This window comes from Anser anser (assembly GCF_964211835.1).
Source record: "Anser anser genome assembly, chromosome: 7".
Lineage (NCBI taxonomy): Eukaryota > Metazoa > Chordata > Aves > Anseriformes > Anatidae > Anser > Anser anser.
Genome location: NC_139727.1, coordinates 25,472,753 through 25,486,411, shown reverse-complemented (window position 1 = coordinate 25,486,411; position 13,659 = coordinate 25,472,753). Strand labels below are relative to the sequence as shown.

General features: G+C 42.2%; 2 protein-coding genes across 3 annotated transcripts in view; one reads left to right on the top strand and one right to left on the bottom strand.

The window, feature by feature from the left end:
* Positions 1–1,397, bottom strand: part of ZNF518A (zinc finger protein 518A) — a 42,199-nt gene extending 40,802 nt beyond the window's left edge. The window contains exon 1 of the mRNA XM_083843998.1: positions 1,265–1,397. The gene's annotated coding sequence lies outside the window, so the exon portion shown is untranslated. The remainder of the gene's footprint in view (positions 1–1,264) is intronic.
* Positions 1,398–3,928: 2,531 nt separating this feature from the next.
* Positions 3,929–13,374, top strand: CCNJ (cyclin J). 2 transcript variants are annotated; one of them, XM_083844010.1, is made up of 5 exons: positions 3,929–4,454; positions 6,112–6,322; positions 8,728–9,027; positions 9,152–9,278; positions 10,241–13,374. In XM_083844010.1, the coding sequence occupies exons 1-5, from the start codon at positions 4,386–4,388 to the stop codon at positions 10,650–10,652; spliced, it is 1,119 nt and encodes a 372-aa protein (XP_083700136.1). In that variant the 5' UTR covers positions 3,929–4,385; the 3' UTR covers positions 10,653–13,374. The 2 variants fall into 2 exon arrangements, with proteins under 2 accessions (XP_083700136.1, XP_083700135.1); XM_083844009.1 differs by having other exon boundaries at positions 3,939–4,454; positions 9,119–9,278.
* Positions 13,375–13,659: the final 285 nt, after the last annotated feature.

Below are 13,659 nucleotides of genomic sequence, written 5' to 3'. Positions count from 1 at the left end.
TAAGAAGTTACCATTTTTTATTCAGATGGAACCACCGAGGAACATCAAACTAAAAGTAAGAACCGATACAATTAACATAGTGTTTGAGTCTTTGCTTAAACATCTCTTTCAGTGCTTTGTCATCCCAGAATTGAGTTTCTAACCTGGACTCTACTTACACAGTTGAAGTGACTCATTTGTTTAATTCTGTCAGTCAAGATAAATCCAAACTTCAAATATGTATCTAATGACAACAGGTACGAAGGTAAAAACAATGCGTCAGTCTTTAGAAACTGTGATACTCTGTGGTTAATGTACCATTAACACTGAAAACAATACACCAGAAATGGATCCTTTTATATTAGGAGAAGGAAAAAGTTTCTAATGTACAGAGATCAGAGTCTTTGCTGTACTTGGCAATTACCTGCAAGTTCTTAATTTATATTTTAAAAGCCACATTTCTTTTTTTTCCAGAGGCCAAGAAGAACCACCAAAAATTCGGGGGGGGGGGGGGGGGGGGGGGGGGGAGAAAGCAGCTTAAACACAAATACATGCATCAGTTCTTGAGATACAGATCTAACCTCACAGTAACTACAAAGAGAAGTCAGCTCACCCATCATGCCTGAAATTGTGTTAAGACTATAATCTGTGAATTACAGATCCATAAATTCTGCAATTTAGTTGCATTCTCCTTAGAAGATTCCACAAAAAAAATAATGTTATAAGCATTTTAGTCCAGATTTCACAGGTTCCATTATACCCTGTTTTGGACGTAGTTCAGGGTCATAATTTTTCTTGAGGAATTCCAAGAATAACGGTCTTTCTTGTTACCTGGCACCTTTTCAAAGCACAGACAGGAGCTTTCACAGCCAATCGTATTTCCCTCTTGAGACACAAGAATTTGTTTAGGTGATTCATGGCCATTCACAGAAAGAGGATATGCATTTAAAATGGTTTCATAACAATGATTTCTGCTTTCTGCTCTCTCAGGTTCCATATGCTACACCTAAGCAGAAAACTTCACACTTCCAGTTTCTTGCTAATGAAAACCTAACTACCTGATGAAAACCTAATGAAAGTAAACATTAATATCCTCTCTTTAGTCTAAGGAATTAATAAGGGTTTTTTTTGCTTCTGTCTTTACACACAGGGGACTAAGGTGGGAACACTTAGAGCACTGTACACAGCCTTGACCACCAAAAGCAGATAAAATCTGAAATTGTATTAATCTATCCACGTTTCATTTGCACTATTCCCATTCCCACTTAAAAGTGAATCCACTTACCCAATAAAGTTTGGAGGCTCCAAGAACACTCTCAGTTCTTCCAGTCAAGAGTCACAGTGCAGAGATGTATGCTTCCTGCAGATAACAACGTAGCTATACAGAAGTACTCTGGCTCTTTCAATAGGATGATTTTCTAGGAAAAGAACAGAGGCCACCTCTGATGAAAAACATCTTTGAGCTAACTGCACTGCATCTAGCTTAGATCATGCACTTAAGATAGATATGAACCATGTAACAAGTGTCTAGAAAAGAACAGCAATTGCAAGTTTAGAAAACATGACCTGTGAGGAGGGGTAAAATGGTTTGTGATCGCTGGGCCTAAAGTAACAGCAGAAAGGAGACATGACAACACAGCCTTCAATTATCAGTTCTCAATGTCTGTGGTTTATAGATAGTAACATGCTTGACGTGTATACCAAACATTAACAAACTGTCCAACGTAAGGACACTGAAGCACTAGCATACACTCTTCAAGGAAATTGTGATTTTGTTTTACTGTCTGTTTCTAAGATAAGAAAAATGCATGCCAGGAGCAATCCTGGCCTTGGGCAGGATGGTGAGGCTCTTCCCAAACCTATGTTTTGATCACATGGAAATCAGACAAGTAACAGTTTATAAGATCAACAACTCAATTAAAATAGGTTATAATAGGTGCCCAGCAATTTGGAAAAAAAAAAGAAAATAAAAAAAAAAAAGGAAAGGAAATGAAGAAAGCATTACAAGGAAAGCATTCCACAGCTCAGCTCTGTAGTGTAGCAAGTAACTACAAGTCACTGTTTTTTCCAAGTATGACACATAAATAAAATAGCTCTTAGAGTACACAGCTTTATCAGGATGACATTTCCTACACAGGCAAGACAAGTACGTAGATCTGAAAAATAAGCCAGCATGTATCTCTTTTTTTTTTTCCTCACTTAATACAGAAACAGACTAATTGACTTGGTGTTTAGAAAGCTCTAAGGGGAGGCAGTGGTGCTAATGACAGTAATTTCTCCCAATATGCAAGAGTGGAAACATCATTTATCTGTTTGGACCCATTGTAGCAAGGTTTTAGCACGTTGGTGTTTATTACTTTTCTCTTCTTCAAGCACGCAATGCATTTTAGAAGGCCATAAAGATGTTTTTAGTGACTGTCCCCATTAGGAAATCTGTTGCTGAGATACAGCTTACCCTCAAAACATAAACATTTTGCATTACTTTTCTTTAAGTATAAATAATTTTAAAACAACATATCTGCTCTGCAAATATCAAAATCAGCTTGAGCATGCAATTGCCTATCAAACAATGCATAGAGATGAGACTAAAAGCCATTAGAAAACCAAAGTGATGCTTTTTCAATAGCCCATAGATTTCAGATAGCTGAAGTATTTTCGCAATCACATATGCACACACATAAGTTATGAACATCTCCTCTCAAACGTTTTTGTTCTTCAGAAAGCTATGTTCCACTACATAACAAAATCTGCTGCACTGGAAACAGTCTGAGAAATATATCCTGAAAACAAGGGCTTCCACATATTAGCACAATTGCTCGGATTAAAAAGGTCAGTGAAATCCCCAGGCTTATCCATTCCAGTTAGACATGCGTATGTGCAGAAAAAGGCCTTTACTGCCCTGACTACAAAGTCATTAAACTGGTTATGTCAAAAAGTTGGTTTCCCTTTTCTTAATTAGAGTCATGTCTGAGCATGGGTAGAAATGAAAAATTAAACCTACTCCCTCACCATAAAATGCATCCAAAGCATTTCTTCTCCATCCCTTTGCAATACTTACTGTACTAGGTTTTATATTCTCATTAGCGATTTGATTGGACGTTTGGGAATTTAAAGGTGTGAACCACTAGAAAGCACTAAGTACTTTGGAAGTACCATTTTGGAAGACCTGTAAAGCAGGGGATTACCAAGCAGGGCAAAATAGCTAGAAAAAGACCTTCTGAAACAGGTGCTTGTGGAGGAGCTCTTTTCAGTAATAACCTCCAGGAAGGCAGAAGCTCAGGTGCAGTCTATTTGAAGGGAGGATGCCTACAACTGCAAGCGTTCTGCCAGAGTTTAACCAGCAGCGTGCAAGAATTCACCAAAAAATCAGCAAAAATCAGCCTCGTACTTAAGCCTCGTGGCTTTTTGCAACCCACGAAGGTATTTCATCTACCAGCTGGCTGAAGGAAAGATGTGTGAAGGAGCTCAGCGAGGCAGAGCTGCTGGCAGGAGCGGCCCAGGCACCAAAAAGCCCACAGGTGGAGCAGGGCGATGAGAAAGGGAATGAAATAAAGAGCCAGGCTGGGGCTTGTCAGCTGCATTCAGGACGTGCTTGCTATCTTTATTCACTCAGTTCAGGTGTAAGTGCACGCTAACTTTTTTGGCTGTGCAAAGCGCCCCGCGAGCGAGACTCAGAGTCCCTCCAAGCCCTTTCAGCAGCGAGGAGACCCCAGGGGGGAGACCCCAAAAGGGAGACCCCAAGGAAAGCCCCCGAGGGCCCGGCCAGGCCCCGTCCCCAGCCCTTTATCGGGGCCGGCTACGGCAGCTCCGCGGGCCCAAACCCTTCCCGCGCGTAGCCGCGGAGCTCGGCACTCTCCCCTCTCCCCCGTGAGCTCCCCTCGCTGATTGGCGGCGGGCGGGCGGGCCGCGATGTAAGGCAGCCGGCGATTGGCGGCGTGGGCGGCGGCGTGCGGGCGCTGCCGGGCTTTGTACACACGCGCCGGGCCGCTCGGCCCTTTAACAATGGGCGAGGCGGGCGGCGCCGCGTGATGGCGGGGGAGCGCTGGGCACGCCGCGCCGCGCTCACGTGCCCCGGGCCAGGCCCCGCCGCCGCGTAGGGTGAGGGGGGGGCGGCGGGAGGCAGGGGGGCGGCGGCAGCGCCGCCGGCCTTTGTTGGGGCGCGATCGCCCGGCGCCGTGCCCGGCTTAACGAGCCGCACTTGTGCCCCGCATGCCGGCCAGCTGGGCCGGGGGGCCGCGGGGCCCCGCGGCGGGAGCGGCAGCGGCGGCCGATTGCGTTTAATTAGGGGCCAGCGCGGAAGGGGCGAGGGTGGCGCCGCCCGCCCCGCTCCCGTCGCGGTCCCGTCCCCAGCGAGCGCCGCTTCCTCCCCTCCCCTCCGCCCAGGCCTCGGCCGCCGCCGCCCCCCGATGGAGCTGGAGGCGCAGTGGTGGACAGGACAGCTGGCGGCCGACATCCACCAGGCGCTGCGCTACAAGGTACCGGGGGGCTCCGGGGGTGGGGGCTGCCCGGGCAGGGGCTCGCCGGGGTTTTGTTGGGGTCCGGCCGTGCCCCTGAGGGGGGCAGAAGGGCACCTCCCGGCCCGCTGCCCCCGTCCTGACAGCTCGGAGCGGCCCGGCCGGCCTCACCCTGCGGTTTGAAAGGGGTCAGGGTGCGTTTGGCTCCTCTGCTCGGGTGCCCGGGCAGAGCCGAGTTGAGAAAAAGTGCTGCGATACGGGCGGAATGACAGCGAAACGCACGGAGCACAGCAGAGCAGTACGGGGTCTGGGGTTTTTTGAAGTTGCTTCAGCTCTAACTTGAAGTTGGTCGCTGGGGGCGGCTGGGTACCAAACACCGACTGTCTCGACTTGAAAGTTAGTTTGCAGTGACTGAGCCTGCTCCAAACGCGCTCCCGCTGCCTTACAGCGCTCGGTGAGCGGATTGTCCTCCTTGAAGGTGTGACTGCCACAGCAACTTTTTTTTTTTTTGAGGGGGGTGAGGGAGGAACACGAGAAAAACAGGATGATCTGTGTGCTTCCAAGGGTACAATTACTAAAACTAAGTCAGTCTTTTGAGACGCAAATTCCACAGTTTAGTAGGTTCCGGGTGGCTGTTTTGTCAGTTCTTTCCCCCACTTCACTAGCATGCTCCAGACCCTTGCATTGATGTTAAAACTTTGAAAATTTGGGGTGACTGAATTCTAACTGGATGTCACCAGCCTGTTCCGATGGGAATTTAATTGCACTCAAAATCCTACTTAGTCCAAGCTCCACAATGTAACTCGTAGGGTAAGAGGCGTCAGCAGCGCTGCTCTGCTGGATGCAGGAGAGGAGAGTAGCTGCTAGGCAGGAGCCTGGGGAATGCTCTTTGTGCCAGACCGAGTTTTGTATTCAAAACAGATCGTGCCAAAGACTTTTCTCATCTGTGGTGTTGGTAGAGCTTTTGTGTCCTCCCTCTCTCCCAAATCACAGACTGCGTGAGGTTTATATACGCTTAACTAAATGTCTGAGAGCACACAGCAATCAGCGTCAGTGCAACACCAGTGAGATCAGACTGTCAGGGTTAGACGTGCACATGTAGCAAGCGATGACACCCCTGCACCCCCTTTTCCTCTTCCTAACGTTTCTACCGTCAGCGAGCTGTTAGTGCCCTTCTGGAGGCACCTGCAGGAGATCCAGCAGCACTGGGACACGCAAACACTTCAGTACAAAGTCTGGTTGCTCAGATTAAACTGTAGCGGGGGGGGCTGAGTTAAGCTATTGGACTTTGCATTGAAGCATCTGAGGAGTACTTGGATACCGTTGCTGCTCCCCTGCTGGGAGGTACACACTCTTTGCAGGAGAGGTGGTATAGGAGGTGGTAAAAATGAAAGTCACTCTAACTGATTGCACGAAAGTCACTCTAATTGATTCCATAATGAAAATATGTTAATTAAGTTATGCTAATGTTATGCAGAACCAAGTTATTTATCAGTTCTACACTACAACAAACAAGTTTTGCTCTGTAAAAGGAATGCTGAAACTATGGGAACAAAAAGAAGGGGAGGAGAAACACTGAAAATTCCATGATAAGTGTGGGAATATCAGCTGTATTGGCTTGATAGCAATACAAACTCAATGGTGGTTGTAATAAAATTACATGCTACTGTCCATCTAGGAGCTGAAGCTGCCCTCCTACAAAGGCCAATCTCCCCAGTTACATCTGAGAAGATACTTTGCAGATCTGATTGCCATCGTGAGCAATCGGTTCAGACTCTGTCCTGCTGCACGACATCTAGCTGTGTATCTGTTGGACCTCTTTATGGATCGTTATGACATATCTGTACAGCAGCTGCATGTGGTTGCTCTTTCCTGTTTACTTTTAGCAAGTAAGTATGTGGCACCATACTTTAACCAGAGCAACATAGGTTCTTCTGCCAAATGCAAGGAGTAATTTGATGGGATACAGCAGGTAGAAGGGGAAACAAAGTGGTTACAAAAGGTAGACAGATTAGTGTACATAAATTTGGCCCACTTGGTAGAGCATTTCTTCAGACTCTTGGTTTGATATCTGTTGGCACCTGATAAAACAGGGAAGAAAAAATGAACTGCAAGTAAAAAAACAATGTTTGTGCTTGGAAACACAAATTTATTCTACAATGAATTTTAGCAGGAGATTAGAGGAATAGAAAGGCTGCCTTTCTAATGACATGTCAAAATAGGCAGAACCAGTGCTGAAAGCAAGTTAAGATACCTATGATAAAGAAAGAAACTAAATAAACCATAGGTAGACTGTACTGATCCCTGCTGATTGTCCTGGATGTGTCTGGCATACTTCAGATTTCATAAATTGAAGTGTTCTTTATGCAAGCTAAGGCTAATGTAAATCCTGTATTGTGTCACATACAAAATGTAACACAGGTGAATACATTGGTGATTGCATAGTACTCTGAAGATGGAATTAATTACAAACACTCGTTATGAACTGTGCTGCTTACATAGACCTCAGCTAGATTCCTGTGGTGTGTATCCATCTTTCTGGAGTCCTTTCAGAAGTCCCCAGAGAGATATGGATGTAGTTTGCAGAATACCTGCTGGTAATTGTTGTTAAACCAAGTGCCCGAGCTTTGTTCTAGTAGCAGAATTAACTGTTGGTTCAGTTTCTGCTAATCCATTTCTCTGAATATATTTTCATTTTCTCAAACAAGGTGAGATCATCGTGGTGTAGCTCTAGGCCTTCTCTGCCAGTCAACACCTCAGCGCTCTGGTTTTCTATTTTTGGTATACAGCTTCCTTTCATTGCATCTTGTCTCCACCAATAACTGTTCTGTTGAATAGTTGTAAAGGAGAAAAGAGTTATTTTGGATTCTTCTGGGAGGTAAATTTTGACTGGATGTCACCAGCCACCTTTCCCAAAGGATGGGGCTCTGGTTATAAAAAATAGACCTCAGAAACCAGTCTGATCCATTTAAGAAAGCGGATTGTCTTTGAAATAATGCCAGATTGTCAAGTGAAATTCATGTTTTGAAGAGTATTATTATTTTTAAAAAATCAGTTCTGCTATCTTTTGTAACAAGCAGCAGGTAGAGCTTATGAGAGCCTGGAGTCCTTGTCCTTCTGAGAAATAGCGTATGAATTAGTTTAGAAAGCACAAACTAAAATGCTCACTTAAACTTTTGTCCTTTATGGCTCAAACAAGCAATTTAGTCAGCCATACAGTGAGTTGGACAAATCATACTGATATATCTAATAAGGTTGTAGAAATAAGAACAGAAATGATTATCTGACCCCTGAAGCTTCTATTTCTGTAATTGCTAGAGTATGGGAAACAAAAACTAACTCATTGGGGTTGGTGTTGGATTAAGTCCTGATGTAAGTAGCTCCCAACGTGGGGGGAGGGAGAAGCAAATGATCAGTACGTTCAGTCCTGCAAAAGTCTCCAAAAACGTGCATTTACAACATATGTAGTTCTGAATAGAGGGTGTAAGATGGAAAGAATTTGCAATGAAATTGAAATAGCACAACCATATGGCAAACTGTATGGAAATGTGACACTTGTTTCCCTTATTAATGGGTTTTCTACATATACAATTTTGCTTCAGGCTAAAAACATACAGGCCTGACAAGTTAAAGTCCAGAGAAAGCTGAAGCTACTGGCAGTGTTAGAGTTGAAAAAGTGTATAAGGCGCTGTGGGTTTTCAGATGTACATTGCTGAAATCCACTTGTTTGAAATGCTGGAGCAACTTATCAGTTATATGTAAAAGCGTGCCTACCATAACAGGCAATAAAAGCAGCCGCACTGGCTAGAGATGGAGCTGTACTCTAAAAACAAAAAGGGTGTGCAGTGGTAGGAGGATGAGTAAAGTCGCATGCTGTGGTGTTATGTATGCCGAGTCACATCACAGTGGTATTTCACTGATGATGGGGACACGTTATACAACAATTTGGTGACAAAAACTTAAATGTATGCAGTACCAGAAATGTCATAATACAGCTCACTTCTGCTCTTGGCAAACAGCATCTGTGTGCGTGGGCAGAAGAACCAACAGGAAATATGCCACTGCACAATATCCAACACAAAGTTTGATGTTATCTGCTGAAATTTAGCCCTCTTATAGTAGTACATGCTCCTTTTTGTCTCCAGTGAAGTCTTCCATTTAAGCTTTGCACCTGTGGGAAAGTCTCAAACGTGTTTGACATAGTAGAATTGAAATATGACCAATGCAGACATGAGATGCAATCTGTTCACTTGTGCTGAACCTTTTTTTCCCTCCTCTTTCTGTTCATCTGAAGGTAAATTTGAAGAAAAGGAAGACAGTGTTCCCAAACTTGAACAGTTGAACAGCTTGGGTTGTATGACTAACATGAATTTGGTACTAACAAAACAGAATTTGCTTCATATGGAGTTATTGTTGCTAGAAACATTTCAGTGGAATTTGTGCCTCCCAACTGCTGCTCATTTCATCGACTATTATCTTTCTATTGCTGTCCATGAAACTGATCTTCATGATGGCTGGCCAATGGTTTGCTTAGAGAAGACTAAGTTATATATGGCAAAATATGCTGATTACTTTCTGGAAGTATCACTTCAAGGTGAGTTACAAATTTCAGGTAACTATTCCTTTGTTCTCTTAGCCGACAATGTCCAACTTATACAAATCTTTTTCTTTTCCCTTCATTTTAGATCATGCATTTTTAAATTATGCCCCTTCTTTAGTTGCCACTGCATGCGTAGCTTCTTCAAGGATTATCTTGCGTCTCTCCCCAACATGGCCTACTCGACTGCATCATCTCACTGCATACTCCTGGGACTTCCTGGTGCCATGTATTGAACGACTATTAATGTAAGTTAATAGCTGCCTTTTTTAAGCCTATGTACTGATCTATTGGTATACATAATTGCTGTTAACATTGCAAGCAGTTTATTTTTATTTCAGTTTGTCTATATCTAGGTATTAAGTAATAACTGTTGTGTTCTTTCCAAAAAAAAAAACAAACCCACCACCATCTGATCTAACCTCTGTTTTGTTCTTTCAACAAACCCCAGTCTTGCAGCTGATATATGTAGTGAAAGGCATAGTACCTAAAGCATGCCCATGCTGTTGTAGAAGTGTTTTCAGTATCACTCTGGAACACTTTGATGTGAGAGCGCAGGGAAACCTTAGTCATCTTGTAGTGCAACATAAAAAGTAGCAGTCCCTTTGGGGGAAAAAAAAAAATGGTGATGGTTGACCTGTGTTCAAGAGATTAGCCCCATATGGTACCAAAACCGTAGCTGACTTTAGGTCTGACTGAAGTGTGCAGCTGGCACCTGCTTGACCTCAGCATAAAAGCAAATGAAAGAGTATGTCTAAATACATCTGAGGCAGGTATAAATCAAAGGGAATTGGGGTGAGTTACACTATTTTAAGCTAAACATGGAATAAGCCAAAATATCATGTCTTTTGAAAACCACATACCCAATTTAAATGAGTTAGAAGCAGCAAGCAAGCTTTAAGTTCAGGTTCTGGTAGTCTGGCACTTTATTGTACTGATATTTTTAGATACTGCTGTATTGCTTGTATTGCACTTAGCAATACAAAAACTCATTTAAAGCTACAAAATTAGGTAAAATCCTGAAAAGAAACAAATTTTAAAACTATGAGTTTTTATTGGTTATGCTAAAATGATTTTCTTTTTTTAAAATTGTTTTTAAAAGCTTTGGATGCTTTCTGCATCATTTGTTAGTGCTCTTAAATTAATCCAAAGGAATTAAAATGACTTTTATATCCATTTTAATGTATTCTGTCTCCTGAATTTGTTTCAGTGCACATGATAACGATGTGAAGGAAGCAAACAAGCAAAAAGGACAACATGCTCAGTCTGCTCAGCATACTGTATTTCAGTCCCCAGCTCCAACTCCCCAGCAGGCCAGCGTTCAGCAGCACATACCCCAGTATCTCCAAGCTCATCAACCTTCGTTACACTATCACCATCAGACATCAGAACAGCAGAACTGTCAACAGATACTATCAGCTAATCACACGGCATCTTACCCGCTTCAGACTTGCCCTGCTGCCTTACAGTCTAGTGTTCAGGCTCGAGGCCATGGACAGACCGGTGCTGCTATGTCACTAGCTGTTCCGCTAGAAGTGAAGCCATGCATAAGCGTCTCCTACAACAGGAGTTACCAGGTGAATGGACGATATTCCTGTGTTACTCCCTGCTTTGAGAGGTGATAAGTACAAAAATTATTTTGTGCTTGTTTATTTGGGGCAGGAAGTTGCGTTGTGGGGAATTGTTTTTTTTGTTTGTTTGTTTTGTTTAACCTCAAATAAGTTTGAGGGCAACAAATTGAATTTAAAATGTCTTTCCAGAAAAAAAGCAACTGGATTGGCAATCAGTACCGTAGCTCAAGTAGAGACTGCAAAAAATAAGCACACAGAACATCTGAAAGAATGCATGTACCTGGGAGTAATAACTTCTTACTCAGGCACTCAGAATACTCTGTGCTTCGAATGCACATCTTTGAAATATCAGCCAAAAGAAAAATGGCTGTGGACTAACTACAGACTTACGTTTTAATGAAGGAGATATGCAGTATTATTTTGAAGATGTTTGTGTAATACCACCATACAGTATTAACATTTACGTTAAAGTTACTGAAACTTAAGAATCCATAGAATGCCAGACTTCTCCAGATACGTGGGGACCACAGGAAGAAACAAATCTAACTTAGATAACTCCGTACTCTTGCCCCTTTTTCAGCACTTGTATTGGACATTTGCTTTAGACTAAGGCATTTGAGTTAAGTGGTATTTTTGGATAGTTTAAGTTTTGTACCTCACAGGATAGACACTACGTTTTTCCTTTTTTTCTTCCCTATCCTTTTTATGTTTAAAGTAACTCTTTCATACTAACTCAGGGAATTTTCTACTCATTACTTTGTGCTGCTGGTTTGTACACTTAATTGGGTATAGCCTGAGGGAGAAGGGTAGAAAGGGAAGAGCCTATAGCAAATGAAGGGGCTTTTCTTCAGGGTGTCTGTATCCAGAGTACCAAAGGGATGTGTTAGGGTTCACAGAATGTAGATGTGAACTACTGCCCAGCAGTGTGGTATTGAGTAATTGAAGTAAAGAGAAAGTTTCAGCTGAACTTGTACTGTACCAGAACTACTACAGTGGCTGTGATTCTTCCATGTAAGTGCACACACATTAATAACCAACAGAAAGCATCCTCCAATTGTATTGACTATATCAATTGTGCAAAAAAACCCACAGGTAAATGCTTATAGAAATCCAGTTCTGTGTCAGGCTTACAACGGAGGAAAATTCTCAGGTAATACAGGGGTAACTTCTTATTCTGCTATTTGGGAGTTCCAGAAGAAAATGCAGAGACTTACTCTTCTAGACGGGTGGATCAAAATGTATTTCAGAATGAACTGCTTTATCACAATTAAGGTGCTAATTACGTAACTTTATGAAATTACACTATCTCCTGTGGAGTGGATAGTCTGAGGGTAGAAAGCTCCACTCATCCAAGTCTTCGATGAAAATGGTGGTAAAGATATTATTGGAGATTTTTTTTTAAAAAAACACCTGCCTCTCCTGTGGTTGAATGTGGGAGGAGGTATGGATGACAAGACGCTTACTACTTCAAAATACCTCTATAGTATGTGGGCTTAAGGCTTTTTTTTTATTTTATTTGTTCTTTTACCACCTTCTCATCTGTCTTAGTGGTAGCACTTACAAGTGTGTACCACCTAATGAAACTGAAGTATTGTGAATCTTACTGCTTTCAAAGTAGGGGCAATTAAGATATGTTACCAACGTTAAGATGAATGCTGTATCACAGGAGAGGGGGCCTTACCATAATGTTCAGAATGGAGGAAGGATGGTTGTGCTCTTTCTTCCTGGAGCTGAGTGATGAAGTGCTACAAACCCTATTTATTGTGGAGGAGAAGAAATCCTGTTTCACTTGTTTTGTTTTTGCATAAATCCCAATTTTTGTTGTGGGCTTTTGTAGCATATACATGCAAGTCAAGAGGGGATAGGAGGGTGAATAAAAGAGCTGACCCTCTCTGTTTTATTCTAGAGAATCAACTTCGAAATAGGCATCGTGTGGTCAATTCTTACTTCCTCTAAGTGCAAATTTTTTTTCCTCACCTCTCTGTCTCTTAATGAATATTTCCCCAGGTCTGAGAGTAGTGTTAAGTAGAGATTTTCCACCTCATAAGATGCCATGCTTTTTATTCAGCATTGTTACCCATTTGAGAGAAATAGACTTCCTTCTGCAGGTTTCATTTTGTTTCAATGCTATATATCAAAGTCCTCAGTGCTCTAACTACCTCTGATAACTATGAATGTACAGTCTTGTAATAGACCATGACTTGAAATAACAGCAGATGCCTGTAGCAAACTTTTCTGTAAAATCTTTGTCAGCTAACTTGTCATCTTTATTGATAATGCAGCAGTATAGACTTTTCTTTTTTGGAGTATTACTAAAGTTATCCCATAGGCATTTGATATATAAAAGTTTAACTAATACTTAACACTGGAATTATAATGGGCGGGGGGATTATTCAGTTAGTTAATACTGCAAATTTACATTTATTAGGGTATTTTTATTTGACTATTTTTAAGACATTAGATCAACTGTAAAAAGATCCACTACATGCTGTTTGTTTTTAATTTATTACTTAGTCTGATTTTTTTTCTGACACTACAGCTTCACCATGACTACAGAAAATGTACACTGAACAGTTTCAATGTATTATTTAAAAGGGCTTTAGTGGTGTACATTAGAAATACACTGTTCTTACTATTAGAACCAAAATGTGTTTTTTATGCCATAAAGAAAAATGGTGCTCCTAAATGCAAAATGTCCAAAACAATGGAATCTTTGTGAGTGCTATGCATTCAATTTATTTTTAAAAAATAAAACTAGTTTTGAGTAAGAAGACTACACTGTGTATTATTTAAAAAACAAGCACACACAAACTGGTCCTAATCTGTCTTCCACCATCCCTGTGTAGGGGCTGGAGATGTAAGAACTTCTCTACTCCCTCATGCCCCTACTTCTGCGACACTATAATAAGCTTCAGGAACACTGACACTACCGACACTACCACAAAAAAAAAGGTTTGGGGGTGGGGAGGGAGGAAATCATGCAGGAAGGCACTGTAGAACTAATTGCACCCACAACAACTGCTCAACAGTGTACACTTCAGCAGCCTTGTATCTAGTG

Coding starts and splice junctions, on each gene's coding strand:
- CCNJ (XM_083844009.1), top strand. CDS start 4,386: ATGGAGCTGGAGGCGCAGTGGTGGACAGGACAGCTGGCGGCCGACATC. Junction 6,323..8,727: donor TTCCTGTTTACTTTTAGCAA/GTAAGTATGTGG, acceptor GTTCATCTGAAG/GTAAATTTGAAGAAAAGGAA. Junction 9,028..9,118: donor TCTGGAAGTATCACTTCAAG/GTGAGTTACAAA, acceptor CCTTCATTTTAG/ATCATGCATTTTTAAATTAT.